At 36.6% G+C, this 27,854-nt stretch overlaps 1 protein-coding gene across 1 annotated transcript in view; it reads left to right on the top strand.

Moving 5' to 3' along the window:
- Positions 1–27,854, top strand: part of GRIK3 (glutamate ionotropic receptor kainate type subunit 3) — a 934,988-nt gene that overhangs the window by 826,858 nt on the left and 80,276 nt on the right. Inside the window, exons 12-13 of the mRNA XM_053707131.1 lie at positions 6,163–6,281; positions 18,100–18,317. Of these exons, the coding sequence (XP_053563106.1) occupies positions 6,163–6,281; positions 18,100–18,317 (337 nt within the window). The remainder of the gene's footprint in view (positions 1–6,162; positions 6,282–18,099; positions 18,318–27,854) is intronic.

Genomic DNA, 27,854 nt, shown 5'->3' with positions numbered 1-27,854 from the left:
GAAATATATTGTAAATGTCAAAGTAGTCTTTAAAGATTAATTTGATAATTTGTAGTAAAACTGTATTGTTTCTTTGAAAATGTTATATAGCACATCATTTATTATATTTCTTATCTGTTAAGTTTCTTAAATATAGATGTACATGTCTATCATATGTGTAAAGCATATTCTTTTTCTTGTAGCTGTGTACACAAACTTGCTTTTCAAAATCTCAGAAGTCTTTGTTCAGAGTGCACTTCACGGCATAAAAGTTTTATGACTTTTATCTTTCATGTGGGGCGAGAATGCTATTTCAGTTCTTTTTGCTGAGTGACTTACTTTACCTGAAAGTGAGGGGTTGACATTGTGTTAATAGCGCTGTCTTTGATCCACGAGAGCTTAGTGTTTGTGACTGGCGAACGTCACTTCATCTGTGCAATTGACACAAGGTCACCTCTTCAGATTAGAGGAATGGAGAATTCCTAAGTAGCCAAAATAATTCTTTATATAAAAGGCAATGGCCATTTACTGGGATTATATGAAAACTGATTAGTTTTAAAAAAAAATACTTAAATATACACAGCTTATAGTTTCAGAGGAAAACCTACTGATTTTTGTATTAATGCCAAAGGACACAAATAAATAGGTACGGGTATTCAGAAGTTTCGTTAGTTTGGGACATTCAGATCTTTTCGGAGGCTGATTTCTTTTTGTGAAAGTGCAACAAACTAAGATCTGGATTTCCACAGATCTTAGTGTGTTGCACTTCCACAAATAGGAATCATTTATATGCTAACAAAGCATCAGAATTTCCATTAATGAAGGAATCAACATTTTGGATTTATTGTAAAGCTAACATGTCTTTGAACTTGAATGTGTGCCTTCATTTAATGGTAGATACCAAGCAATTAGTTTGACCAAGAGCATTATAGAAATGGTCTTTTAAAACAACATGATTCAGGTAGAACTCCTTGTAACAAATTTCTTTTTTTTTCTCTGGGTATTTTGTTGAAAAACATATCTAGGTAGGCTCAGAAGTAGCCATGTGCTACCGGAAGCTAGCTGCTTATTGGTGGCTATGCACCTATATCTAATTTGCTTACTAGATTATTACAGCTAGTTCCCAGAAGTGTATGGAATTGCTCTGGAATTGATTTTAAATATGTATTTAACCACTTTGCAGAGATTAAACATATAGTTATATGTAAGCAATAATAAAATGATCTAACACATTGGCCCCAAGTTATCAAGGTCTGTTGGATTCCGACAGACCTCACTGAATACGGCGAGCAATACGCTCGCCGTATTCAGCATTGCACCAGCAGCTCACAAGAGCTGCTGGTGCAATGCCGCCCCCTGCAGAATCGCGGCCAATCGGCCACCAGTAGGGGGTGTCAATCAACCCGATCGTACTCAATCGGGTTGATATCTGGAGATGTCTGTCCGCCTGCTCAGAGCAGGCGGACAGGTTATGGAGCAGCGGTCTTTGTGACCGCTGCTTCATAACTGCTGTTTCTGGTGAGCCTGCAGCCTCGCCGGAAACACGGGGCATAAAGCTCCATTCGGAGCTTGATAAATATGCCCCATTATATTGTTTTATTTTTGCACTTTTATATTGCTTTAGACTTAAAGGGACACTGAACCCAATTTACTTATTTTGTGATTCAGATAGAGCATGCAATTTTAAGCAACTTTCTAATTTACTCCTATTATCAAATTTTCTTCATTCTCTTGGTATGTTTATTTGAAAAGCAAGAATGTAAGTTAAGATGCCGGCCCATTTTTGTTGAACAAACTGGGTTGTCTTTACTGATTGGACTGCACCAATAAACAAGAGCTGTCTATGGTGCTGAACCACAAAATTGCTGGCTCCTTAGCTTAGATTCCTTCTTTTCAAATAAAGATAGCAAGTGAACGAAGAAAAATTGATAATAGGAGTAAATTAGAAAGTTGCTTAAAAATTGCATGCTCTATCTGAACCATGAAAGACAAAACTGGGTTCAGTGTCCCTTTAAGTGATGGTAAACTTCATCTTTTGTAGTTACAATATTTGTAGTCATAAAGGAAAAGATGGGGACTTTCATTCATGAAAAGCTTTGTAAATGCTTAATTTTGTTAATAATTACCACTCAAGTTTTCATATATTGCACTGTTCCTCCGCCCGTAACTGATACTCTATTTCTTGCTGCCCTGACGATTCAGGCTGTAGCCATTCATAGCATGCCCCCTTTGGCTTTCCAAAACCAAGGCCTTATTATTTACTTGCTGGATGCCAAAGGGGGCATGATATGATTGGCTACAGCCTGAATCGTAAGTGCAGCAAGAAATAGAGTATCCATTACAGGCGGAAGAACGGCGTAACATATGAAAACATGAAAGGTCAATTATTAAAAAAAATAACTGTTTATATGAATATCATAAATAAAAGTTTCCATCTTTTACTTTATGATTAGAAATATTGTAACAACAAACAATGAAGTTTAAGATCACTTTAACACTGTTAACACACAGCCTTTTATGGTGGATTTTATTTTGTATATAATCGCATTAACTTAAAATACAGAAAATTACATTCAAGGAATACCCAGGAACCCCATGTACTAAGTGATATATGTCCTGTACAACCTGTCTTCAGGATGGGCAGGCAGCAGACATTGCTCGTCCCCTCCCGCAGTGCATATTGTACAAGGATTTCCTTGGGCAGCCCTGTGTCCTGTCACTCACCCTAAACTAACAAGTTGTATGACCTCTGCATCTTAACTTGCAGTAAGCAAGCTGGTATAAAAGAGTCTGCAACCCAAGGACACCAAAGCATTCTTTGCTGCTAATTCAATGGACTCCAAGGTGTCATTTTCAGTTGAATTAAAGTTATCAATTATTATCGGTTATTATTATCGGTTATTATTATTATCGGTTATTTGTAGAGCACCAACAGATTCTGCAGCGCTAATCATCTATAGTAGTTATATCTGTTGTAACTGCCATTTTCCACTTGCCTTTATCAGTTTATTTTAATATGTATAAATATTGTTTCCATTTTTGTTCAGTAATTAGAAAATACTTTTCTGAAATGTTTTTATTTTCTGTTTGATACAAAAGTTATAAAATAAACAAATATTTTTTAATGCAAATATTCAATAAAAATGTGTATATTTTAAACAATTTGTACAGTAGTGTTAATTTATAATTCATTATTTTAGTCTTTTTCAGAGAATGCAGATTTTAAAATTTGAAAACAAAAATATATTTTCTTGCCAGGGTGCAGTACTCACTAATGTGATCAGAATGCATTTGTAAACAATGAGAACAAGGACATGTAAAAGTGAACGCTTTAACTTTTTAACTTTCTAAAACCATTAAAGGGCCAGTAAATATAGCAGATTTACATAATCAACAAATGCACGATAATAAAACTATGCAGTAATACTTTAAATGTTTAGTATAATTTTTTTCTGACAAATTTCAAAGTTTTGTCTATTTCCACTCCCTGCATCATATGACAGCTATCAGCCAATCCCAAATCCATATACATTTATTTTCTGTGAATTTGTGCGCATGCTCAGTAGGAGCTGGTGAATCAAAAAGTGTAAATATAAACATACTATGCACATGTTGTTAATGGAAGAAAATTGGAAAGTTGCTTAAAAATGCATGCTCTATCTGAATAATGAAAGTTTAATTTTGATTTGAGTGTCCCTTTAACTAGATAAAATATGCTTTAAAAAAATAAATATTAAAGGGACAGTCTAGTCAAAATTAAACTTTCATGATTAAGATGAAATTTTAAACAACTTTCTAATTGACTTTTATCACTAAATTTGCTTTGTTCCCTTGGTGGTATTTTTGAAAAGCTAAACCTAGGTAGCCTCAAACTGATTTCTAAACCGTTGAAAACCTCCCCTTAGCTCTTTGAAAGTTTTTCACAGTTAGACAGTGTGCTCACTCCTGTGGAGTTATTTAGGAGTCTGCACTGATTGACTAAACTGCATGTCTGTCAAAAGCACTGAGATAAGGAGGCAGTCTGCAGAGGCTTAGATATAAAGGTAATCACAGAGTTTAAACATATATTAATATAACTGGGGTGGTTATGCAAAACTGGGGAATGGGTAATAAAGGGATTATCTATCTTTTAAAACAATTAAAATTCTGGTGTAGACTGTCCCTTTAAACCAATTGTTAGCATGATAAGGATTCTAGGCTAAATATATTAAGAATACACAAAGTACTCTAGTACTATTTAAACAGTATGTTTACATTTTTACTTTTTTCCTGATCAATCAATTTGGGTAGGCTCCCATACAGTTAATAGGGCATCTTAAAGGGTCATTAGAGTCAATATACATACTGTATGTATGTGTGTGTATGTGTGTGTATGTGTGTGTATATATATATATATATATATATATATATATATATATATATATATATATATATATATATATATATTAGTTGTTGCCAGCTGCTTCGCTCGCATGGATTTTATGATTTGTAAAATATAAAGAAAAACATGACCACTCGCAGCGACGTGTGCCCATTCGGGTGGCACATTCACTGACACGAACGTCTTGAGTTTTCATTAATTCTCTGTGTTTCTTGTAATCTAAATACCAATTTTCATGTCTATAACATCTTTGTTTTTTAAGATATAGGTATCCTCATAAATCACCCCCCTGTTGACTCCCCTTAAGTGGATGTTTGAGAAATGGTAAAACACATGTTTCTTTATTTTTAAAGGAGAATCTAAATACCAATTTTAATGTCTGTAACATCTTTGGTTTTAGATATATAGGTATCCTCATAAATCACCCCCCTTTTGTTCCCCCTAAAGTGGATTTTTGGGAAATGGTAAAACACTTGTTTCTTTATTTTTCAAGAAGAATCTAAATACCAATTTTCACGTCTGTAACATCTTTGTTTTTTGAGATATAGGTATCCTCATAAGTCAGCCCCCATTTTTTTCCCCCTTAAGTGGATTTTGGAGAAATGGTAAAACACTTGTTTCTTTGTTTTTGTTTTTCAAGAAGAATCTAAATACCAATTTTCACATCTGTAACATTGTCGGTTTTTGAGATATAGGTATCCTCCAAAAAAAGTTCACCCCCCTTTTTCATCCACTTAGGGGCGGACTTCTTTTTTTATATATACAGTATAGATATATGCATTGCATTGCAAAATATAAGTATTCAAACTAAATACATTAAAATAATTACAAAAGATGTATTATTACCTCTATTAATTATTATTATTATCAATTATTATTTGTAAGCAAATAGATTCCACAGCATTATGCAGTCCTAGCGAGCTTATAATCAATTTGCAATGTTTTGCAAATCAAGAGCAGTTCAGGGATACACCTCTTGATAAGCTTGTTTTTTTTTGTGGCCACTAAGGGGTCAATTTATTCGACCAACTGTGGCTGCAGGTTCTCACAAGAGAACCTACACCTAGTATTTAACAGGCAGCGGTCATCAGACCTAATCTTTCGCCACCTATAAAGTGGCGAAATTCAATCTCCGCGGTCTAGTCCGACCGGGGGTATTGATAGCTCCTGCCCACGCATGATTGGCTGTACATGGGCAGGGAGTGGGATTGCACGCAAGCACAAAAAAACGCTCGTCTGCAATGCTGATTTCCGCCAGGGTAATTCAGCCCGCCAGAGGTGAGCTGCGGTGGACAGTATGTGCGCCCCTGTCCACCTCAGCTTCATAAATTGCCCTCTAAGATGTACATTTACTTTGATCTAGTCAATCACAAATTAGAATGTTTTTGGATTGATTAGCATTTCACCATATTTATGTGTAAAAGAGGCAAGCCAGCCTTGGCGTGGTAAAATCATAAAAATTAAACAATGTATATAAGAATTTGTTTTGTTTACTTTATTAAACATGTGATGAGGATTTAATTTTAAGGTTTAACGTCAATTTAAATCCTTATGTGTTGAGTTATATGAATGCTTAATGTATATATATATACACACTGCACCATCTTTAGTCTAATATTCCTTGCATGACGAGAATTTGATATTATCTTTATAAAATGATGTTTGCAAATGCACAGTATAAATAGTTAGATTTCTGCACATTTTAAAGCTGACAGTGGGGATGACATTATGGTGTTTCAGCCTAAACCGTCCCGCTACATTACCTCACAGATTAAACTCCCTACTGTTTCTTTCTGCTGCAGGTTCAGTCCTTATGAATGGTACGATGCTCATCCTTGTAACCCAGGAACAGATGTTGTCGAGAACAACTTCACCCTACTAAACAGCTTTTGGTTTGCAGTTGGTGCGTTAATGCAACAAGGTGGGGGATCCCTTTTTTTCTTTTTTATAATATTTCTAATATATATATATTTTTTGCTGTTCTCACTTCACTCGCAAAGTGAGCTTTTTGTTATGTTCTGACAGCCGTAAGATAAAACATTGCAGCTGTTGTCAAGAAAGAGCAAAGCCGTACAAGAAATAATGTTGTCACCTTCGTTGTCACAAAGCACAGGAGAGGAACTTTGTCATGGTTTGCTGTCATGAAGCAACATTGCTTTTTGAAATTGGAGAGTTGTCACCAGCAATTACAGAAAAGCTTGTCAACACTCTTGTCTTGTAACTAGAATTATAGTTTAGTTACTGTGGCTTTCACATCTGAGCTTTCATAGCATAGCTGCTACGCAGCAGGAATATCCAAACATCCTTTTTTTGTTTTTCTCTTTTTTTTTATTATGATGTGAGGGAAACTAGCTTTGATGATATGTAGTATTATTGTATAGACCTAAACTGGTATTATTGGTATAAATATTTCTAGAAGCAGTCAATTCTACTTCCCTGTAACACTGATGCTTAAATTGTAAGCCATTCTGCCTATTAATTTATTGTAAACTAGGTGATAAGCCTGCCCAGAGGGCAGTCTATGTTTAAAAACTACAACCCCCAAGCTAAAGTTACAAAAAATAAAAAAAGTAAAATTACAAATAAAAAATTTAAACCTAAACTAATACTCCTATAAAAATAAAAAATCCCGTCAAAATAAAAACACCCCCTAATCTAATACTAAACTACCAATAACCCTTAAAAGGGCCTTTTGTAGGGCATTGCCCTCAGTTAAACAGCTCTTTTACCTCTAAAAAAATTCTAATTCCCACCTAACAGTAAATCCCTCCCATCCACCAAAAACCCCGAAAATAAAAAAACTAACACTATGAAAAAACTAAACTACCCATTGCCCCTAAAGGGGCATTTGTATGGGCATTGCCCTTCAAAGAGCATTCAGCTCTTTTACTGCCCTTAAAAGGGCAATCAACTATTTTTCACCCCAAAAAAACCCTAATCTAAAAAAAAAAACACCCCAAAAATTTAAATAAAAAAGCCTAAACCTAAGCCCCAAATAGGTACTCACTGTTCCTGAAGTTCGGCAGAGCAGGTCTTCTTCCAGACAGATCCATCATCTTTTATCTTCATCCGGAGTGAAGGCGGCTGTGTTCGGAGTGTGTGGAGCTGTGTTCATGATGCCTGGATCCTCAGCGGTGGTCCTCAACGGCGGAGGTCCTTGGCAGCGGCGGAGGCGTTCCTTGGCGGCATGGAGGCTCCATTTCATCCGATGTCCATCGTAGACTGAAGATTGAATGCAAGGTACCTGTTAAAATCAGCCAAAAATATTTCAGTAGCTCTCATCCTATTTGTTGATTTCAAAATTTAAGCGAATAGAAATGCAAGGTACCCCAATAAATATGGGGTACCTTGCATTCAATCTTTAATGTGCGACGAACGATCACATGAAAAAGAGCCTCCACGCTGCCAAGGAGCGGTGAGGACCGCCGCTGCCGATGACCACCGTCAATGACCTCCGCCATTGAGGACCGCTGCTGAGGATCCAGGCATCGGGAACACAGCTCCGCACCTCCGCTTCGTGCCGCCTTTACTCCGGATGAAGATAGAAGATGATGGAGCCGCCTGAAAGAAGATCTTTTCTGCTGGACTTCAGGAACAGTGAGTACCTATTTGGGGCTTAGGTTTAGGCTTTTTTATTTTAATTTCTGGGGTGTTTTTTTTTTAGATTAGGGTTTTTTGGGGCTTGAAAAATAAGTGATTACCATTTTAAGGGCAATGCCCATACAAATGCCCCTATAGGGGCAATGGGTAATTTAGTTTTTTTAGTGTTAGATTTTTTTCTTTTGGGGGGTTTGGTGAGTGGGGTTTTTTTACTGTTAGGGGAGGACTTAGTATTTTTTAGAGGTAAAGGAGCTGTTTACCTGAGGGCAATGCCCTACAAAAGGCCCTTTTAAGGGCTATTGGTAGTTGATATTAGGGGGTGTTTTTATTTTGGGGGACTTTTTTATTTTCATAGGGATTAGGTATAATTTTTTTTATTTTTGATAATTTTGTTTATTTTTTTCTGTAATGTTAGACTTTTTTATTTTTTGTAATTTAATGTTAGTTTTTGTAATTTTAATTGTAATTTAATTTTAATTGGGGTTAATTTAGGGGGTGTTAGGTTAGGGGGCTTAGTAATTAAATTAGTTATTTGCGTTGTGGGGGGTTGGTGGTATAGGGGTTAATATATTAATTAGGTTTATTTTGATGTGGGGGGTTGGCGGTTTATGGGGTTAATGGGTTGATAGGTTAATTAGGGTTAATGCGATGTGGGGGGTTGGCGGTTTAGAGGTTAATTAGGTTTATTGAGATGTGGGGGGATGGCGGTTTAAGAGTTACTAGGTTAAATAGGTTTATTGCGATGTTGGTGGTTGGCGGTTTAGGGGTTAATATTTTAATTATGTTATTTGCATATTAGGGGGTATTTACTTTATTGTTTTGCGATGTGGGGGTTGACGGCTTAGGTGTTTGTTATACTTCATGCGGACGGTTACGTGTTTTTATTTTTATTTCTTGTGGGCAGTTACGTGTTTTTTAGTTATGATTTAAATCACTAGCAGTAAGACTTGATTTAAATGAATTTCAATCATTGTTTTCTACATAGAGGTTTCATTTTTAGAATAACAACTTTTCAGATTATTTTTCTACTTATATAAGAAAATTACTGATTTATATACCATTACAAATACATTGATAGATCATTGAAATTATTGGATCATTGAACTATTTGATCAACTTTTCAGCTGTACTTTATTGGAAGGAGAAAAATAATCATTACCTTAATAATAATTTAAATAGTTTTATTTAACTAAATACAAATAACCATTACCTTAATAATAACAAATTAAATAGTTTTATTTAACTAAAACATTAACGTTATATTTCACTTTTAATCCTTGCCCCTCCCTCCTCACACTTAGGTACTTGTACGGATCTATTCCACTCTAAACAATCTTGTATTCATTGAGTTTCTTGAAACTTAATATGGGTGGATTCGGTTTACATAGATTTGCAGGGGAGAAATGGAATAAAAGGGACAGTACAATCAAAATTCAACTTTCATGATTCAGATAGAACATAAAATGTTAAACAAATGTCCAACTTACTCCTCTTATCTAATTTGCTTTGTTCTCTTGTACCATACATAGGTAGGCTCAGGAGCAATGCACTTCTGTGAGCTAACTGCTTGTCATTGGCTTATCCAACGTGTTCAGCTAGCTCCCAGTAAAGCACAGCTCTCCTTCAATAAAGAATACCAAGGGAATTAATTATATTTGATAAACGAAATATGAAAATTGTATGCTGTATCTGAATCATAAAAGAAATGTTTTGTGTTTACCTATAAGTTCTATGGGGTCGATTTATCAACATGCCTTAAGACCGCTGCTCCTTAACATGTCCGCCACCTCTGAGGTGGCGGACAGCAATCAGCCCGATCGAATACGATCGGGTTGACACCCCCTGCTAGCAGCGGGTTAGTCACGAATGTGCAGGGGGCAGCATTGCACAAGCATTTCACTAGAAATCCTTGTGCAATGATAAATGCCAACAGTGAATGCTGTCGGTTTTGATCGATGTGCGGCGGGCATGATCCACTAGAGCGGATCATGTCTGCTCGCACATTAGTAAATCGTCCCCGATCTCTAAAATCTGTATGTATGGTTGATTTATAATATTTTGTTGTGAAGAGCATGCTACTTCTGCAGACACAAATCCACAGTTGTGAGAACTATAAAACTGAGAATAAGTGACTCTATCTTATAGACAGAAAAATACCACAAATACGCATACAGAAACCTCTGGGAGAACATGACATTGTAAATAGAGTAATAAAATTAATTTACCAAAAAATTTAAAATTACACCCATGAATAGACAGCCTCATGCTATATAATTAAAAACAAATTCTTATTTTAGGATCAATTACTTATGGATTATAATGTACCTTAAATAGAAACTATATTTATTTAGATACATTTCACATAAAATAAAAATCATATTTAAATATAAACAAATCTGATTTAAATAAAAAAAAAACATTAATTTTTAGCTACCCTGCACTAAAGTCATTTTTTTACATATTCATATATCAGCAGCCTAAGGGATATGAAACCCAAAATTAATCTTACATGATTCCAATAGTTCATACAATTTTAAACAACTTTTCAATTCACTATTATTATCTCATTTACTTTATTCTCTTGGTATCCTTTGTTGAAGGAACATTATTGCAGCACTACTGCGAGCTAGCTGAAAGCCAATGACAAAAGGGAAACATGTACAGCCACCAATTAGCAGCTTCTGAGCCTACCTAGTTATACTTTTAAACAAAAGATTAAAACAATTCACAAAACAAATTTGATAATAGAAATAAATGTAAAAGTTATTTCAAATTACATGCTCTATCTGAATCATGAAAGAACATACTTGGGTTTCATGTTCATTTAAGTACTGCATTGAAAAATAAAATGTTTTATTAGTTCATAGAAACAAGGATCAATTGGTCCTGACATCAACAACACAACCAAATGATCATTATTACTATGACCTATGTCCCTATTTGTTAAAAAAAAAAGGCATAGGGATTTTTAAAAAGCTCTCCTCCCTCTCATCAAAAGCTGGTACCTAGTTGGAGCAGGCAAGTAGTATTACCATTTAGATCACTTGAAAATTATAGTTCAAAAACATAATTTATGTAAGAACTTACCTGATAAATTCATTTCTTTCATATTAGCAAGAGTCCATGAGCTAGTGACGTATGGGATATAAATTCCTACCAGGAGGGGCAAAGTTTCCCAAACCTCAAAATGCCTACAAATACACCCCTCACCACACCCACAAATCAGTTTAACGAATAGCCAAGAAGTGGGGTGATAAGAAAAAAGCGCGAAAGCATAAAAAATAAGGAATTGGAATAATTGTGCTTTATACAAAAAAATCATAACCACCACAAAAAAAGGGTGGGCCTCATGGACTCTTGCTAATATGAAAGAAATGAATTTATCAGGTAAGTTTTTACATAAATTATGTTTTCTTTCATGTAATTAGCAAGAGTCCATGAGCTAGTGACGTATGGGATAATGACTACCCAAGATGTGGATCTTTCCACGCAAGAGTCACTAGAGAGGGAGGGATAAAATAAAGACAGCCAATTTTCCGCTGAAAAAATAATCCACACCCAAAATAAAGTTTAAATTTTATAATGAAAAAAACTGAAAACATAAGCAGAAGATTCAAACTGAAACAGCTGTCTGAAGTACTTTTCTACCAAAAACAGCTTCAGAAGAAGAAAACACATCAAAATGGTAGAATTTAGTAAAAGTATGCAAAGAAGACCAAGTTGCTGCTTTGCAAATCTGATCAACCGAAGCTTCATTCCTAAACGCCCAGGAAGTAGAAACTGACCTAGTAGAATGAGCTGTAATCCTTTGAGGCGGAGTTTTACCCGACTCGACATAAGCATGATGAATCAAAGATTTCAACCAAGATGCCAAGAAATGACAGAGGCCTTCTGACCTTTCCTAGAACCGGAAAAGATAACAAATAGACTAGAAGTCTTTCGGAAATTCTTAGTAGCTTCAACATAATATTTCAAAGCTCTAACTACATCCAAAGAATGCAATGATCTCTCCTTAGAATTCTTAGGATTAGGACACAATGAAGGAACCACAATTTCTCTACTAATGTTGTTAGAATTCACAACCTTAGGTAAAAATTTAAAAGAAGTTCGCAACACCGCCTTATCCTGATGAAAAATCAGAAAAGGAGACTCACAAGAAAGAGCAGATAATTCAGAAACTCTTCTAGCAGAAGAGATGGCCAAAAGAAACAAAACTTTCCAAGAAAGTAATTTAATGTCCAATGAATGCATAGGCTCAAACGGAGGAGCTTGAAGAGCCCCCAGAACCAAATTCAAACTCCAAGGAGGAGAAATTGACTTAATAACAGGTTTTATACGAACCAAAGCTTGTACAAAACAATGAATATCAGGAAGATTAGCAATCTTTCTGTGAAAAAGAACAGAAAGAGCAGAGATTTGTCCTTTCAAGGAACTTGCAGACAAACCTTTATCCAAACCATCCTGAAGAAACTGTAAAATTCTCGGAATTCTAAAAGAATGCCAGGAAAAATGATGAGAAAGACACCAAGAAATATAAGTCTTCCAGACTCTATAATATATCTTCCTAGATACAGATTTACGAGCCTGTAACATAGTATTAATCACAGAGTCAGAGAAACCTCTTTGACTAAGAATCAAGCGTTCAATCTCCATACCTTTAAATTTAAGGATTTGAGATCCTGATGGAAAAAAGGACCTTGCGACAGAAGGTCTGGTCTTAACGGAAGAGTCCACGGTTGGCAAGAGGCCATCCGGACAAGATCCGCATACCAAAACCTGTAAGGCCATGCTGGAGCTACCAGCAGAACAAACGAGCATTCCTTCAGAATCTTGGAGATCACTCTTGGAAGAAGAACTAGAGGCGGAAAGATATAAGCAGGATGATACTTCCAAGGAAGTGACAATGCATCCACTGCTTCCGCTTGAGGATCCCTGGATCTGGACAGATACCTGGGAAGTTTCTTGTTTAGATGAGAGGCCATCAGATCTATTTCTGGAAGTCCCCACATTTGGACAATCTGAAGAAATACCTCTGGGTGAAGAGACCATTCGCCCGGATGCAACGTGAGATAATCCGCTTCCCAATTGTCTATACCTGGGATATGAACCGCAGAAATTAGACAGGAGCTGGATTCCGCCCAAACCAGAATTCGAGATACTTCTTTCATAGCCAGAGGGCTGTGAGTCCCTCCTTGATGATTGATGTATGCCACAGATGTGACATTGTCTGTCTGAAAACAAATGAACGATTCTCTCTTTAGAAGAGGCCAAGACTGAAGAGCTCTGAAAATTGCACGGAGTTCCAAAATATTGATCGGTAATCTCACCTCCTGAGATTCCCAAACCCCTTGTGCCGTCAGAGACCCCCACACAGCTCCCCAACCTGTAAGACTTGCATCTGTTGAGATTACAGTCCAGGTCGGAAGAACAAAAGAAGCCCCCTGAACTAAACGATGGTGATCTGTCCACCACGTCAGAGAGTGTCGTACAATCGGTTTTAAAGATATTAATTGAGATATCTTTGTGTAATCCCTGCACCACTGGTTCAGCATACAGAGCTGAAGAGGTCGCATGTGAAAACGAGCAAAGGGGATCGCGTCCGATGCAGCAGTCATAAGAACTAGAATTTCCATGCATAAGGCTACCGAAGGGAATGATTGTGACTGAAGGTTTCGACAAGCTGATATCAATTTTAGACGTCTCTTGTCTGTCAAAGATAGAGTCATGGACACTGAATCTATCTGGAAACCCAAAAAGGTTACCCTTGTCTGAGGAATCAATTAACTTTTTAGTAAATTGATCCTCCAACCATGATCTTGAAGAAACAACACAAGTCGATTCATATGAGATTCTGCTAAATGTGAAGACTGAGCAAGTACCAAGATATCGTCCAAATAAGGAAATACCACAATACCCTGTTCTCTGATTACAGACAGAAGGGCACCGAGAACCTTTGTAAAAATTCTTGGAGCTGTTGCTAGGCCAAACGGCAGAGCCACAAACTGGTAATGCTTGTCTAGGAACGAGAATCTCAGAAACTGATAGTGATCTGGATGAATCGGAATATGCAGATATGCATCCTGTAAATCTATTGTATACATATAATGCCCTTGCTGAACAAAAGGCAGGATAGTCCTTACAGTTACCATTTTGAATGTTGGTATCCTTACATAACGATTCAATATTTTTAGATCCAGAACTGGTCTGAAGGAATTCTCCTTCTTTGGTACAATGAAGAGATTTGAATAAAACCCCATCCCCTGTTCCAGAACTGGAACTGGCATAATTACTCCAGCCAACTCTAGATCTGAAACAAATTTCAGAAATGCTTGAGCCTTCGCTGGATTTACTGGGACACGGGAAAGAAAAAATCTCTTTGCAGGAGGCCTTATCTTGAAGCCAATTCTGTACCCTTCTGAAACAATATTCTGAATCCAAAGATTGTGAACGGAATTGATCCAAATTCCTTTGAAAAAACGTAATCTGCCCCCTACCAGCTGAGTTGGAATGAGGGCCGCACCTTCATGTGGACTTAGGAGCTGGCTTTGATTTTCTAAAAGGCTTGGATTTATTCCAGACTGGAGATGGTTTCCAAACTGATACCGCTCCTGACGATGAAGGATCAGGCTTTTGTTCCTTGTTGTGACGAAAGGAACGAAAACGATTATTAGACCTAAATTTACCTTTAGATTTTTTATCCTGTGGTAAAAAAGTTCCTTTCCCTCCAGTAACAGTTGAGATAATAGAATCCAACTGAGAACCAAATAATTTATTACCCTGGAAAGAAAGGGAAAGCAGAGTAGACTTAGAAGACATATCAGCATTCCACGTTTTAAGCCATAAAGCTCTTCTAGCTAAAATAGCTAGAGACATATACCTGACATCAACTCTAATGATATCAAAGATGGCATCACAAATAAAATTATTAGCATGTTGAAGAAGAATAATAATGCTATGAGAATTATGATCTGTTACTTGTTGTGCTAAAGCTTCCAACCAAAAAGTTGAAGCTGCAGCAACATCCGCCAAAGATATAGCAGGTCTAAGAAGATTACCTGAACACAAGTAAGCTTTTCTTAGAAAGGATTCAATTTTCCTATCTAAAGGATCCTTAAAGGAAGTACCATCTGCCGTAGGAATGGTAGTACGCTTAGCAAGAGTAGAGACAGCCCCATCAACCTTAGGGATTTTGTCCCAAAATTCTAATCTGTCAGATGGCACAGGATATAATTGCTTAAAACTTTTAGAAGGAGTAAATGAATTACCCAAATTATTCCATTCCCTGGAAATTACTTCAGAAATAGCACCAGGAACAGGAAAAACTTCTGGAATAACTACAGGAGATTTAAAAACCTTATCTAAACGTTTAGATTTAGTATCAAGAGGACCAGAATCCTCAATTTCTAATGCAATTAGGACTTCTTTAAGTAAAGAACGAATAAATTCCATTTTAAATAAATATGAAGATTTATCAGCATCAACCTCTGAGACAGAATCCTCTGAACCAGAAGAGCCATTATCAGAATCAGAATGATGATGTTCATTTAAAAATTCATCTAAAAAATGAGAAGTTTTAAAAGACTTTTTACGTTTACTAGAAGGAGGAATAACAGACATAGCCTTCTTAATGGATTTAGAAACAAAATCTCTTATGTTATCAGGAACACTCTGAGTATTAGATGTTGATGGAACAGCAACAGGTAATGTAACTTTACTAAAGGAAATATTATCTGCATTAACAAGTTTGTCATGACATTCAATACAAACAACAGCTGGAGGACAGCTACCAAAAGTTTACAGCAGATACACTTAGCTTTGGTAGCTCCTGCACCAGGCAGCGATTTTCCAGAAGTATCTTCTGACTCAGCTTCAACATGGGACATCTTGCAATATGTAATAGAAAAAACAACATATAAAGCAAAATTGATCAAATTCCTTAAATGACAGTTTCAGGAATGGGAAAAAATGCCAGTGAACAAGCTTCTAGCAACCAGAAGCAATAAAAAATGAGACTTAAATAATGTGGAGACAAAAGTGATGCCCATATTTTTTTAGCGCCAAATAAGACGCCCACATTATTTGGCGCCTAAATGCTTTTGGCGCCAAAAATGACGCCACATCCGGAACGCCGACATTTTTGGCGCAAAAGAACGTAAAAAATGACGCAACTTCCGGCGACACGTATGACGCCGGAAACAGAAAAAAAATTTTGCGCCAAAAAAGTCAGTGCCAAGAATGACGCAATAAAATGAAGCATTTTCAGCCCCCGCGAGCCTAACAGCCCACAGGGAAAGTCAAATTTTAAGGTAAGAAAAAAATTGTTTTATTCAAATGCATTATCCCAAATATGAAACTGACTGTCTGAAAATAAGGAATGTTGAACATCCTGAGTCAAGGCAAATAAATGTTTGAATACATATATTTAGAACTTTATAAAAAAGTGCCCAACCATAGCTTAGAGTGTCACAGAAAATAAGACTTACTTACCCCAGGACACTCATCTACATGTTGTAGAAAGCCAAACCAGTACTGAAACGAAAATCAGCAGAGGTAATGGTATATATATAAGAGTATATCGTCGATCTGAAAAGGGAGGTAAGAGATGAATCTCTTCGACCGATAACAGAGAACCTATGAAATAGACCCCGTAGAAGGAGATCATTGAATTCAAATAGGCAATACTCTCCTCACATCCCTCTGACATTCACTGCACGCTGAGAGGAAAACCGGGCTCCAACCTGCTGCGGAGCGCATATCAACGTAGAATCTAGCACAAACTTACTTCACCACCTCCATAGGAGGCAAAGTTTGTAAAACTGATTTGTGGGTGTGGTGAGGGGTGTATTTGTAGGCATTTTGAGGTTTGGGAAACTTTGCCCCTCCTGGTAGGAATGTATATCCCATACGTCACTAGCTCATGGACTCTTGCTAATTACATGAAAGAAAGGAGATTTACACCTTTTAAATAAAGGGTCAAATCCATCTCTAATTATATTAAATCAGACAGGGACACTTCAGTATTTCCCACCCCTTCCAGTGGTGCCGGTGATCAACATTTTTTAGGGATGATCAATCATCTACAATCCAGGGGCCTAGTGACCCATCATTTGAAAAATGTATTTCAAATGAAGGGTCACTTGTCCCTCAAGATCAGAAAGAATCACCTATTTTGAATCGATTATAAGCACTCTTGACCTTCTATTGTGCTGTGGGCAGAGAAGATATGAGCTTAGGTAGGGTATTGTCGTTAAAACACTGTTTCCAGTGATCCCCTGCACTACAGGCTGGGGATCGTTGATGGCCTAGTGGGCAGTACTCCCAGGATTCATGAGGGTGCTGGTGACATCACCATGTACGCATGTGGTGATGTCACAAAGCGGCTGAGCTGGGAAGCTCACTGTTGTTGCTAGGGAGCTGGATGGGGGAGGTTCTCTGAACCCCTCAATCTCAGCTCCCATAGCAGCTACAAACCTCCAATACACCTAATTTGAAAAATAATTGTCTTATGTTTTAAAAATTAAAGTAAAATAAAACACATGGGAACTTGCTTGGTTGTTGGATATTATACACACAAAATAAATTATTAAGTATGTCTAAAGACCCCCAATAATGTACTGTAAATTTACTCTTAATTTTTTTTATTTATTTTGTCTGTATAGTCAAGTGATCACTGAAGTATTTGAAATACCTTTATACATACAATGTCACTGCAAAACTCACAGCCCTGGATACTCACCAGCAGGGTTGATAATATAAAAAGTTTAAATACAGTGTCTATTTAACCTTGCAAATCACTATATATAACTCCATCTTTATATAAATCCTTGCTCTATCAATTTGGCTATATATATATATATATATATATATATATATATATATATATATATATATATATATATATATACAGCACTGAATTTTTATGTGTCATGCTACACTGGATAAGTGTTAAAAGGCTTGCCACCCCCAGTAAGACTACATGAACATGATGTGAAGATACAATGCAAGCTGAAAAAAAAAATGTTGTTCTAGACAATGAAAATATAATTCCAAAATGAATTGCAGAATGGGTTATGAAAGCTAAGAGCATAAAACAATTTACAAATACATTGATTTGTTTTATTGTCTTCATCTTTATTTAGGATCTGAGCTGATGCCCAAAGCTCTGTCTACGAGAATCATTGGAGGGATCTGGTGGTTTTTTACATTGATCATCATATCATCCTACACAGCTAACCTTGCCGCCTTTCTCACAGTAGAGAGAATGGAATCCCCCATTGACTCCGCCGATGACTTAGCAAAACAAACAAAGATAACTTACGGAACTGTTGTTGATGGAGCCACCATGAATTTTTTCAAGGTAATAATACTTGACTATTCATTTGAGTTTGTGTGTTTGCTGAGATTTTGAAGAGCAACAAATGTAAATGGTGAAATGAATAAGAACCATCAAATGTTAATTCTCTAATGTGTCAGTTAATTTGTAAAGGTGATGCACTTACCTATGCATATTACAGTACACTGCTGCTTTGCCAATACATGTTATTTCATTCCACAAATTTGAATACAGAGTGTGGATTACCATGGTAGCTTGTTTTTATTTAAATATTTTAATTAATCTTCAGCCAATATATTCCCCACCATTATCAAACACTTAGGACACCATGTACAAAGCTGCGGGGATCAAGGTTTCTGACTTGGGAGCCTTTTCACCCAGCTTTGCAGTAAATGGCAGTGAGCACGGTATATCTGCTGGCCGTTACAGAACTGTGTTGTGTAATGACCCTCCCCCTTCAAGAAAAGCCTGTCAATAACCTTGAACAAACACGTTTTGGGTGTCTTATGTGTTGGATGACCACTGCTCCTTTCATTGCAGAATAGCAATAGCAGCCTCCAATGCTTTGTATATCAAGCCTGCCATTTTATAAATGTAATATAAGTTAATTTTAAGGAAGCTAAATGAATAGATGATCTATGCACACCAAATATTTTTTCATTCCTATAAGTCCATTTTTTTTAACTGTCATGTAGCTTTCAAAAGACCAAGTGGCAGCCATTTTTATAACTGTTAGTGACTTTCGACAGAAATAGCTCTCAATATTACAAAACATAGTCGAAAAACGTGTTTTAATTGGTAAAAAAAAAAAAAAAGACCATTATCAAAGTGTAGTATAAAAGGGAATTAAAGTTATTTTTTATACATGGAGCTGAAATTAATTACTTAATTGCAAAAGATTTACCTACAAAATGTATTTTTTTTTAAAAATGTAAACTAATTTTTGTTTTGTTTCTGTGACAAAATAGAGTCATGTAATATGAATCGTCACACATATCATGCAATTACTGTGCTGCTTGTAGGAGGATCAGCACTCTGCATTACATGAAAAGCACTCTCTTTGGAAGAGTGGAAAACCCACAGTTTTAAGATTTAAATTACAATAAAGGGCATTGCAAAGGTCTTTTTTTTGGGGGGGGGGGGTTCTGCTATGCATCATTAAACGTATATCTTATTTTATGTAGCATTACATACTTAGTTGAATATCCCTTTAAACCTTTTTTATAAATATATATATATATATATATATATATATATATATATATATGTAAACAAAAGACTTGCACTCTCTGGATTTTTCAAACGCCAATTTTACTGTGACCGACTACACGGTCACAGTAAAATTGGTGTTTGAAAAATCCAGAGAGTGCAAGTCTTTTGTTTACTTGCATTGTACTTCACTAGAACCCTGGTAGTTGGACCTAAGTGAGAGTGCACTCCCCTGCTATTATATATATATATATATATATATATATATATATATATATATATATATATATATATATATATACCTTGACGGTTAAATAAATAGTTGTTTACAAAGCTAGGAAAAGAGAGAAGAAACCTTTATGAGTACATTTCCAAAAGCAAATAGGAAAAAGTAAGAGAAAAGAAGAAAACAAAGAAATTCCATTTTCTAGGTGGTTTAAGAGTGAAGACAGTTCTATGCGTCGAAGAACTATTTTCCCAAAGGTGGTTATCAGAGAAACATCAAAAACAAATGGAAATGAAATGAACAAAGAACATTCACACTGAACATGTGTGAGTTTTTGTAACTTACCTTAAGGATCTGTCAAAGTGTCTAGTTATTGCCCTGTTTTTTAGACTACACAGACGCACAAGTTGGTTCTGAGTGCCTAGAAAGAGGTTATGTGCTGTGTCAAGGACTCTCTAATTGGCTCATGTGGGTGGATTTTGTAGGATGCCAGACTTAACACGTCCTTTACAAACTGGACACTATTGTTTTGGATCTATCACATAATTTCCTTCAGGAGGAATATATAATAAAACCCAAGATTCTAGTAGAAGGATTGTTACTTGCAGGATCTTAGAATGAAAAGTGTTTGAGACAATGCGCTAATATTTGTGCCATAGTATGTTTGTGTTTTATTAGGTTATTAGCAATGAGATTTGTCTTATATCTGTATGTTTTACTGTTCATCTATCAACTAATGTTCCACTCTGAATGTAGATTAACAGAACACTTCTCATAACGGCTCATTGTTCCTCATATTGGCATTTAAACTGTAAGGGAGTTACCTACTATAATATAAATAAATACCATGTGCTTACATTATAAACATTATTATTTTTACGCAATTTATAAATGCTGCCATTTATTTTATAGGCATTACTATTTCCCTACTCTCTGTAGGTTGCATCTGATTCCCAAATGACTGGGAATGTTTATGTGATGATATGATTTTATTCCAAATTACCACCTTGGGTTCTAGACCTATGATCATAACCCACTATCTACCCATCAGCCATGGTGCCATTTAAAATAAACGGGAAGGAACGAGTTCTATGTCTGAAAGCACAAACAGTTCTTCTCTTCTATAATGGGACCTAGTTAAGAAATATACACACAATATTTCTGGGGTTTAATTATTAAAGGGACACTGAACCCAATTTTTTTCTTTCATGATTCAGATAGAGAGGCTGAATTATCAAATGTCTGTTGGACCTGATCCAACTTTGCGGATCAGGTCCGACAGACATCGCTGAATGCGGAGAGCAATATGCTCTCCGTATTCAGCATTGCACCAGCAGCTCACAAGAGCTGTTGATGCAACGCCGCCCCCTGCAGACTCAGGGCCAATCGGCCGCCAGCAGAGGGGTGTCAATCAACCCGATCGTACTCGATCGGGTTGAATTGTGGCAATTCCTTCCCCTTTATCAGAGCAGGCGTACAGGGTTATGGAGCAGCGGTCTTTAGACCGCTGCTTCATAACTGCTGTTTCTGGCGAGTCTGCAGCACGGGGCCACAAGCTCCATACGGAGCTTGATAAATGGGCCTCATTGCATGAAATTTTAAGCAACTTTCTAATTTACTCCTATTATCAATTTTTCTTCGTTCTCTTGCTATCTTTATTTTAAAAGCAGGAATGTAAATCTTAGCAGCCAGCCCATTTAAGGTTCAGTGCCATGGATAGCACTTGCTTATTGGAGGCTGACATTTACCCACTAATAAGCAAGCATAACCTAGGTTCTCAACCAAAAATGGGCCAGTTCCTATGCATTACATTCCTGCTTTTTAAATAATTGTAGCAAGAGAACGAGGAAAAAATGATAATAGGAGTAAATTTGAAAGTTGCTTAAAATTGCATGCTCTATCTGAATCAAGAAATAAAAAATGTGGGTTAAGTGTCCCTTTAACCCTTAAATAGATTTCAACCCATTTTTCACATTCTACTTAACCCAATGATAAGGATATGAGGCCTGCAAATCCACAACACCATTCCATACTACATCATACCACACCACAGCATACCACATCATACCACACCATAGCATACCACATCATACCATACCATGACAGTACAAAGGCCAAAATACTAAGATTAGGCAATGTGGCTACATAAACAGCAGTTACAACAACAACATAAACCTCAAATATAAATTCCCTTCCTGAGATATTTCACAGATACTCAGCAGTTGCCACAAAGTAGTTGTTACTGATCTGCACTATGTATTGGATGGGGTTAACATTGCTAAGTACACGGCTACATAGAAGATGCCTGCTCTATTTGAGACTGCTTAGAAGGGGTTAATTATTGTCTATAGATAGCTGTCTGTATGTTGTTAACACTTGACTGTATGTAGTTAACAATTATTCTATATACCTTTCTGGGTTGAATTACAAAGACATGTACTGTAGATTCCAGCAGCGGGTGAGAACTAGAAAGCCTAATTTAGTCTGCCCATAATTCCTTCTGAAGTATAAGATACATTCTAAAGATAGACTTACCCATATTCCAGGCATTCTTGAATTTCCTTACAGTCATAATTCCCACACAAACACATAATTGCTGATCCCCCATATCGTCATTCTAAACCATTAACCAACTACTTAAACATATATACATATACATATTCCCCCTTTAGTCCCTTGAATGAAAACACCACACAAAGAGCTGGGTATAAAACCATATGATGGTTGCGTTTATTTGTAATAAAAAATATTAACTTTTAATCTTGGCTTCATATCATAAGCCGTAAACCTATGGTGGCGGCAAGCAGGGTCCTAAACTAAACACTATGCAGCTATAGGTCACGCCCCTTGAAAGGGGGGTATCAAATGGAAATAGGAGGGAGGGCCTCGCAAGGACCCTACCCACACACCTGAGTACAGACGCCCTGGGGATCTTTAGCCAGCAGGGCACGGCCTTGGGGAAGTCATCCCTACCCATTAGGTCGACCTTCACCCTTCCGGACATTTAATGGGCGTGACCTCTCGCTACTAGGAGATAATCACAAATTGTATATGTATAATTAGCGTGAATACTCCTGCCACTAAGACACCGGTGTAATGAGCCCTACAGCAAACTACCTCCGGAAGTTCCATACCTTAATGGCTAAGGGCTTACTAAGACTAGGCCAATTAACCCTATCCCTGCCTTCGCTTTTAACCAGCAACCCGAAGGAAGCCATCTAATGGCCTGATGCCACCACCTCACAAAACTCAAACATTTTGGGAACGGGCAGGTGGGAAAAAACTTCCAGACTGCAGTCACCATGAAAAAGAGGCAGAACCCTGGCTCCCTGTGCTTAAATTTGGTAAGCTAAAACCCACCCCTAACTTTGCAACATAGCTACCCCTAACTTTGCAACATAGCTGCTAACTTAACTCTAACCTAACTTCAACTAATCTTCTCCTTTCCACTAGAGGGCCATGCACTTCATTTCGCTCCAGTACACAAGCTACCTTACACTACCATTCTATGGCCCGCTTTGTTATTTTATTTTAATTTTTTTGGATATTTCTTTAATCCTTCCCAATACATAATAATAACTGCCATTAAAATGATAAAAAATTTTTTTATTATAAATCAATATACACACTATATGAAAAATATGAAAATCTAAAGTAGGTGAAATTATTTCAGGATTTTTAGTAAGTTCTTACAAAAAATTTTCAATGATCTTTAAGGAAGCAGAAGATACTTGGGCTAAGCAAAAGTAAAAAATCACAGTTAATTTAGTATTGATGTAAAGTGCATAGAGTGTTTAAATCCAGGCTGTGCAATTAAAAATAATTTTGTATAATTTTATAATAGAAAGGCTGAAATAAAAAAAAAAGTATTGCATTTATTACTTGCTGATTGGAATACCCTTATTGAACTGTCCTCTTGTTAGCTAGAGAGGGTTTTTTTTGTGTCACACCTACAATTGAAAACCTTGCAATAAATGAAGTTTCAAATGGATTAAAATGGCTTTGAATTTGAAATTGTTTGAATTTGAAATTGATTGAAACAGACCTTTATTTGCCTGACACATATTTATAGTCTATTCCAACCACCTCTTTCTGTAAAGAGCTGTTAATGCATATTACTCCTGAACATGACACCCTCTACTTAAAGATCATTCATGACCTCAAGTTGGTGTTACTTATCTTGTGAAAAATACTTTCAACAGCATTTCTAATTAGTTCATAAACAACTGCTGAGTTATGAGAGATATATGAGGCAAATATGACATAAAATGGGATTGCAAATAATTATTATAGTTTATTTGTCATCACTTTTATGTCCACCATACCTGGTATATTGCCAATTTCCCACATAGCATGCCCTAAACATTTATCTTAGCATTTATCATTTTTACTTTTGATGTCCCTCCCCAGTCAAGTCAGTCCAGGATGGCTTAAAGGGACATAAAACCCAACAATTTTCGTTCATGATTCAGATAGAAAGTAACATATTAAAAACATACTTATATTATTAAATTTACTTGGTTCTCTTGGTATCCTTTGTTGAAATGCAGTTCGGAAGGTTTAGGAGCATGCATGTGACTGGAACAATAAATATATGGCAGCAGTTTTATAACTATGTTATACATTTACAAGAACATTCCAGAAATGTGCATGTATACCTACCTACCTAGGTATCTCCTCAACAAAAATACAATAAGAACAAAGTAAAATTGATAAAGTGCATGTTCTGTCTTCATGACAAAATCATTTTGGGTTCTATGTCCCTTTAAGTTTGTCACTTTTGAGGTGGTGATTGGCTTTTAAAGCAAACCACTGTTTCTTACCATGCTGGTCTATGATATGTTTTTCATGCACAATATGGCTTTGCTTCAAAGTATGCTTAAAATGTACATTGAAAAGCCTTTTTTTAGCATATAGACAGACCGACAGAAAGACAGACAGACCATTAGATAGATGGATAGATATAAAACTGAAGCATAGACAATTTTAACATTGAAATGTCCATAAGTGTGTGCTTGTCCACAACGCCTGCTGCTTAATTACATCCATATGCTGTTAGAAGCAGTTTCCACAAACTGAAATAATGTTAATCATTTCATTGACATTCATGTTTAGAAATAAAAAAAAAAAAACGGTAACACTTTTTTAAACATGCTTATTTAGCTGAGATAATTAAAAATGATCTTTCCTTATACTTCAAGGCAATAAGCTAATACATACAGTATCATTTGCTTGTCACTACGTATAGCAGAAGTACTATATATAGAATAAGTCTGCAAGTAAATTCTTTATTAGTGCAATACTTATTAGTGTGAGGTCACAGTCAGTGATTTGCTTGGTGTGTCTGGCAATGTAATATTGGAAATGCAATCCCACTGTTTTACAGCTGCCTAATAACTAAGCCCTTGGGCTTCCTGAGTGATATACAGTCCAAGCAATAAATAACACTGCACTTGAGCAATTGATCTATTCATTCATTCTACGTTTTATTAAATTAGAGACAACACATAAATAAAGATCAGTTAAAGTGCCATGAATACAGTGACTGCTCCCTTAAGGGCAAATTCTAACAATTAAAATATTTTCACTGGCTTCTCTTCAAGGGAGGAAGTTAAAGGGACAGTTTACTCAAAATGTTTCTCCCCTTTAATTTGTTCCCAATGATGAAATTTACTTGCTAGAGTGTATTAAATTGTTTACAAGCTTTTCCATTACCCTTATATTGGCATTTGAAATAGTTGATTTAAACTTTGGTATCCCCACCTATTCTGAAAGTTTTAGGCCTCAAGGCCAAGCTGTGTTAACACAGCCAGTAGAAGAAATTACACTCCCAGTGAGGTAAAGAAGAGATAAGGTAAGTTAATTTTCCATTGTTCTCTTCAGGTATTAGTGATTGGTTTATGGACAGACATAAGATAAAGAAGCAGGTATATGTACACAATGTGATACAGTAATGAGATCTGATTATACCTACAAGCTCAACCCATTTTATTAGGTTGTGGCTTCAAAACACAAAATCAGCTAATTCATACACACAAATAAGCCTTAAAAAGCAAATCTCATACATTTTTTGCTCTGCAGCTGGTAAAAAAAGTAATTGGGAACATATTAAGATTTTTTTTTTTTTTTTAATAGTATACTGTCCCTTTAAAGGGACATGAAACCTAAGCATTTTCTTTTGTGATTCAGACAGAGCATACAATTTTATAAAATGTTTCCAATATACTTCTATTATCAAATTTGCTTCGTTCCCATGGTATTCTTTATTGATAAGATACCTAGGGAGGTGTTTGGAGCACTTCATGGCAGGAAATTATTCTGTAACCTAGTGCTCCTGCTAATGGATAACATAACAAAACTGCTGCCATATAGTGCTGCAGACACGTGCACGCTCCTGAACTTACCTCCCTGCTTTTTAACAAAAGATACTGATAGCTAAGAAAATTTGATAATAGAAGTAAATTAGAAAGTTGTTGTATCTGAATCATTAAAGAAAACATTGGGGTTTTATATTTCTTTAACTCTTAAAGGGATAGTAAACACCAAAAATGTTATTGTTTAAAAAGATAGGTAAATCCCTTTATTTACCATTCTCCAGTTTTGCATAAACAACACTGTTATAGAAATATACTTTTTACCTCTGCAATTACCTTGTATCTAAGCTTCTGCTGACTGCCTCCTTGGGGCCTATCTATCAAGCTCCGAATGGAGCTTGATGCCCCGTTTTTCTGGCGAGCCTGCAGGTAGTAGTAGTACTAATAGTAATATAGTACTAATAGTAGTTATGAAGCAGTGGTCACAAAGACTGTTGTTCCATAACCTGTCCGCCTGCTCTGAGCAGACGGACAGACATCAACGGAATTCAACCCGATTGAGTACGATAGGGTTGATTGACACCCCCCTGCTGGTGGCTGTTTGGCCGCGAGTCTGCAGGGGGCGGCGTTGCACCAGCAGCTCTTGTGAGCTGCTGGTGCAATGCTGAATACGGAGAGCGACTTTGGTAAATAGAGGCCTATATCTCAGATCTTTTGACAGACTTGCATTTCAGGCAGTTAGTGCTGACTCTTAAATAACTTCACGTGCGTAAGCACAATGTTATTTATATAAAACACCTGAACTATCTATGTCTATGAGTAGGGCTTGTTAACAGCCGAAACGCGCTAGCACTAGTCCTGCTGAGAGACTTTGTCTTTGTTTTTACTTTTTTATGAAGTTTGTATCCTGCTCCAAATAAAGAAAGTTATTTTTCTAAAAGAAACACCTAGAGGTTTGCCGGAGTTCTTCTGTTACTGATGAACTATCTATATATATATATTCATACTTTTATAAGAACACATGATAAAAGTAAATTAGAAAGTTGTTTAAAATGACATGCTCTATCTGAATCATGAAAGTTTATTTTGGACTTTACTATTCCTTTAAGATAAAGAATTTCTTAACCATTTCTTTCCAGTGAGTATCCAATGTTTATGTTATCCTAGAGAATTAATTGAATGAGTCTTTTCCCCTTCAGATTTATATGAGGAGGTCCTATTTATTTAACCTCTTAATGACCGACGACGTGCAGGGTACATCCTCAAAAAAAATACAGTTAACGACCGAGGACGTACCCTGCGTCAATCTGGGAAAGCGGTGGAAGCAATCCTGACGCTTCCAGCTGCTTTCTGGTTATTGCAGTGATGCCTCGATATTGAGGCATCCTGCAATAACAGTCCTTGGCCATCCGATGCAGAGAGAGCCACTCTGTGGCCCTCTCTGCACCGGACATCGATGGCCGGTATCGTTGGTGGGTGGGAGTCGGTGTGGGAGGCGGGTGGCGGCCATCGTTGGGCTTTGTGATTTGGAGGGGGACAGGATCGTGGGCGGGGGTTGCCTGGGGCACGCACGGACGCCCATGCGTGCACGGGGGGGGTGGTGCGCATGCACGGGGAGGGAGCGGGTGGGAACTGCTACACTACAGAAAAACTTTAATTAAAAGTGGGAAAAAGGGGGGGAATAAATAAAAAAAATCAGTCAGGGGGTGGGGGGTTAGTCTGTGGGGGGGGGAAGCTATACTACAAAAAATAAAAATAAAATAAAAATAAAAAAAAATAAAACCCATTTTCTTTTGTTAGAGAGCTGTTTGG

This window comes from Bombina bombina, chromosome 3, assembly GCF_027579735.1.
Source record: "Bombina bombina isolate aBomBom1 chromosome 3, aBomBom1.pri, whole genome shotgun sequence".
In the NCBI taxonomy this organism is placed as follows: Eukaryota; Metazoa; Chordata; class Amphibia; order Anura; family Bombinatoridae; genus Bombina; species Bombina bombina.
Note: the sequence above shows the minus strand (reverse complement) of the source record. Positions and strands in the feature narration are given on the sequence as shown.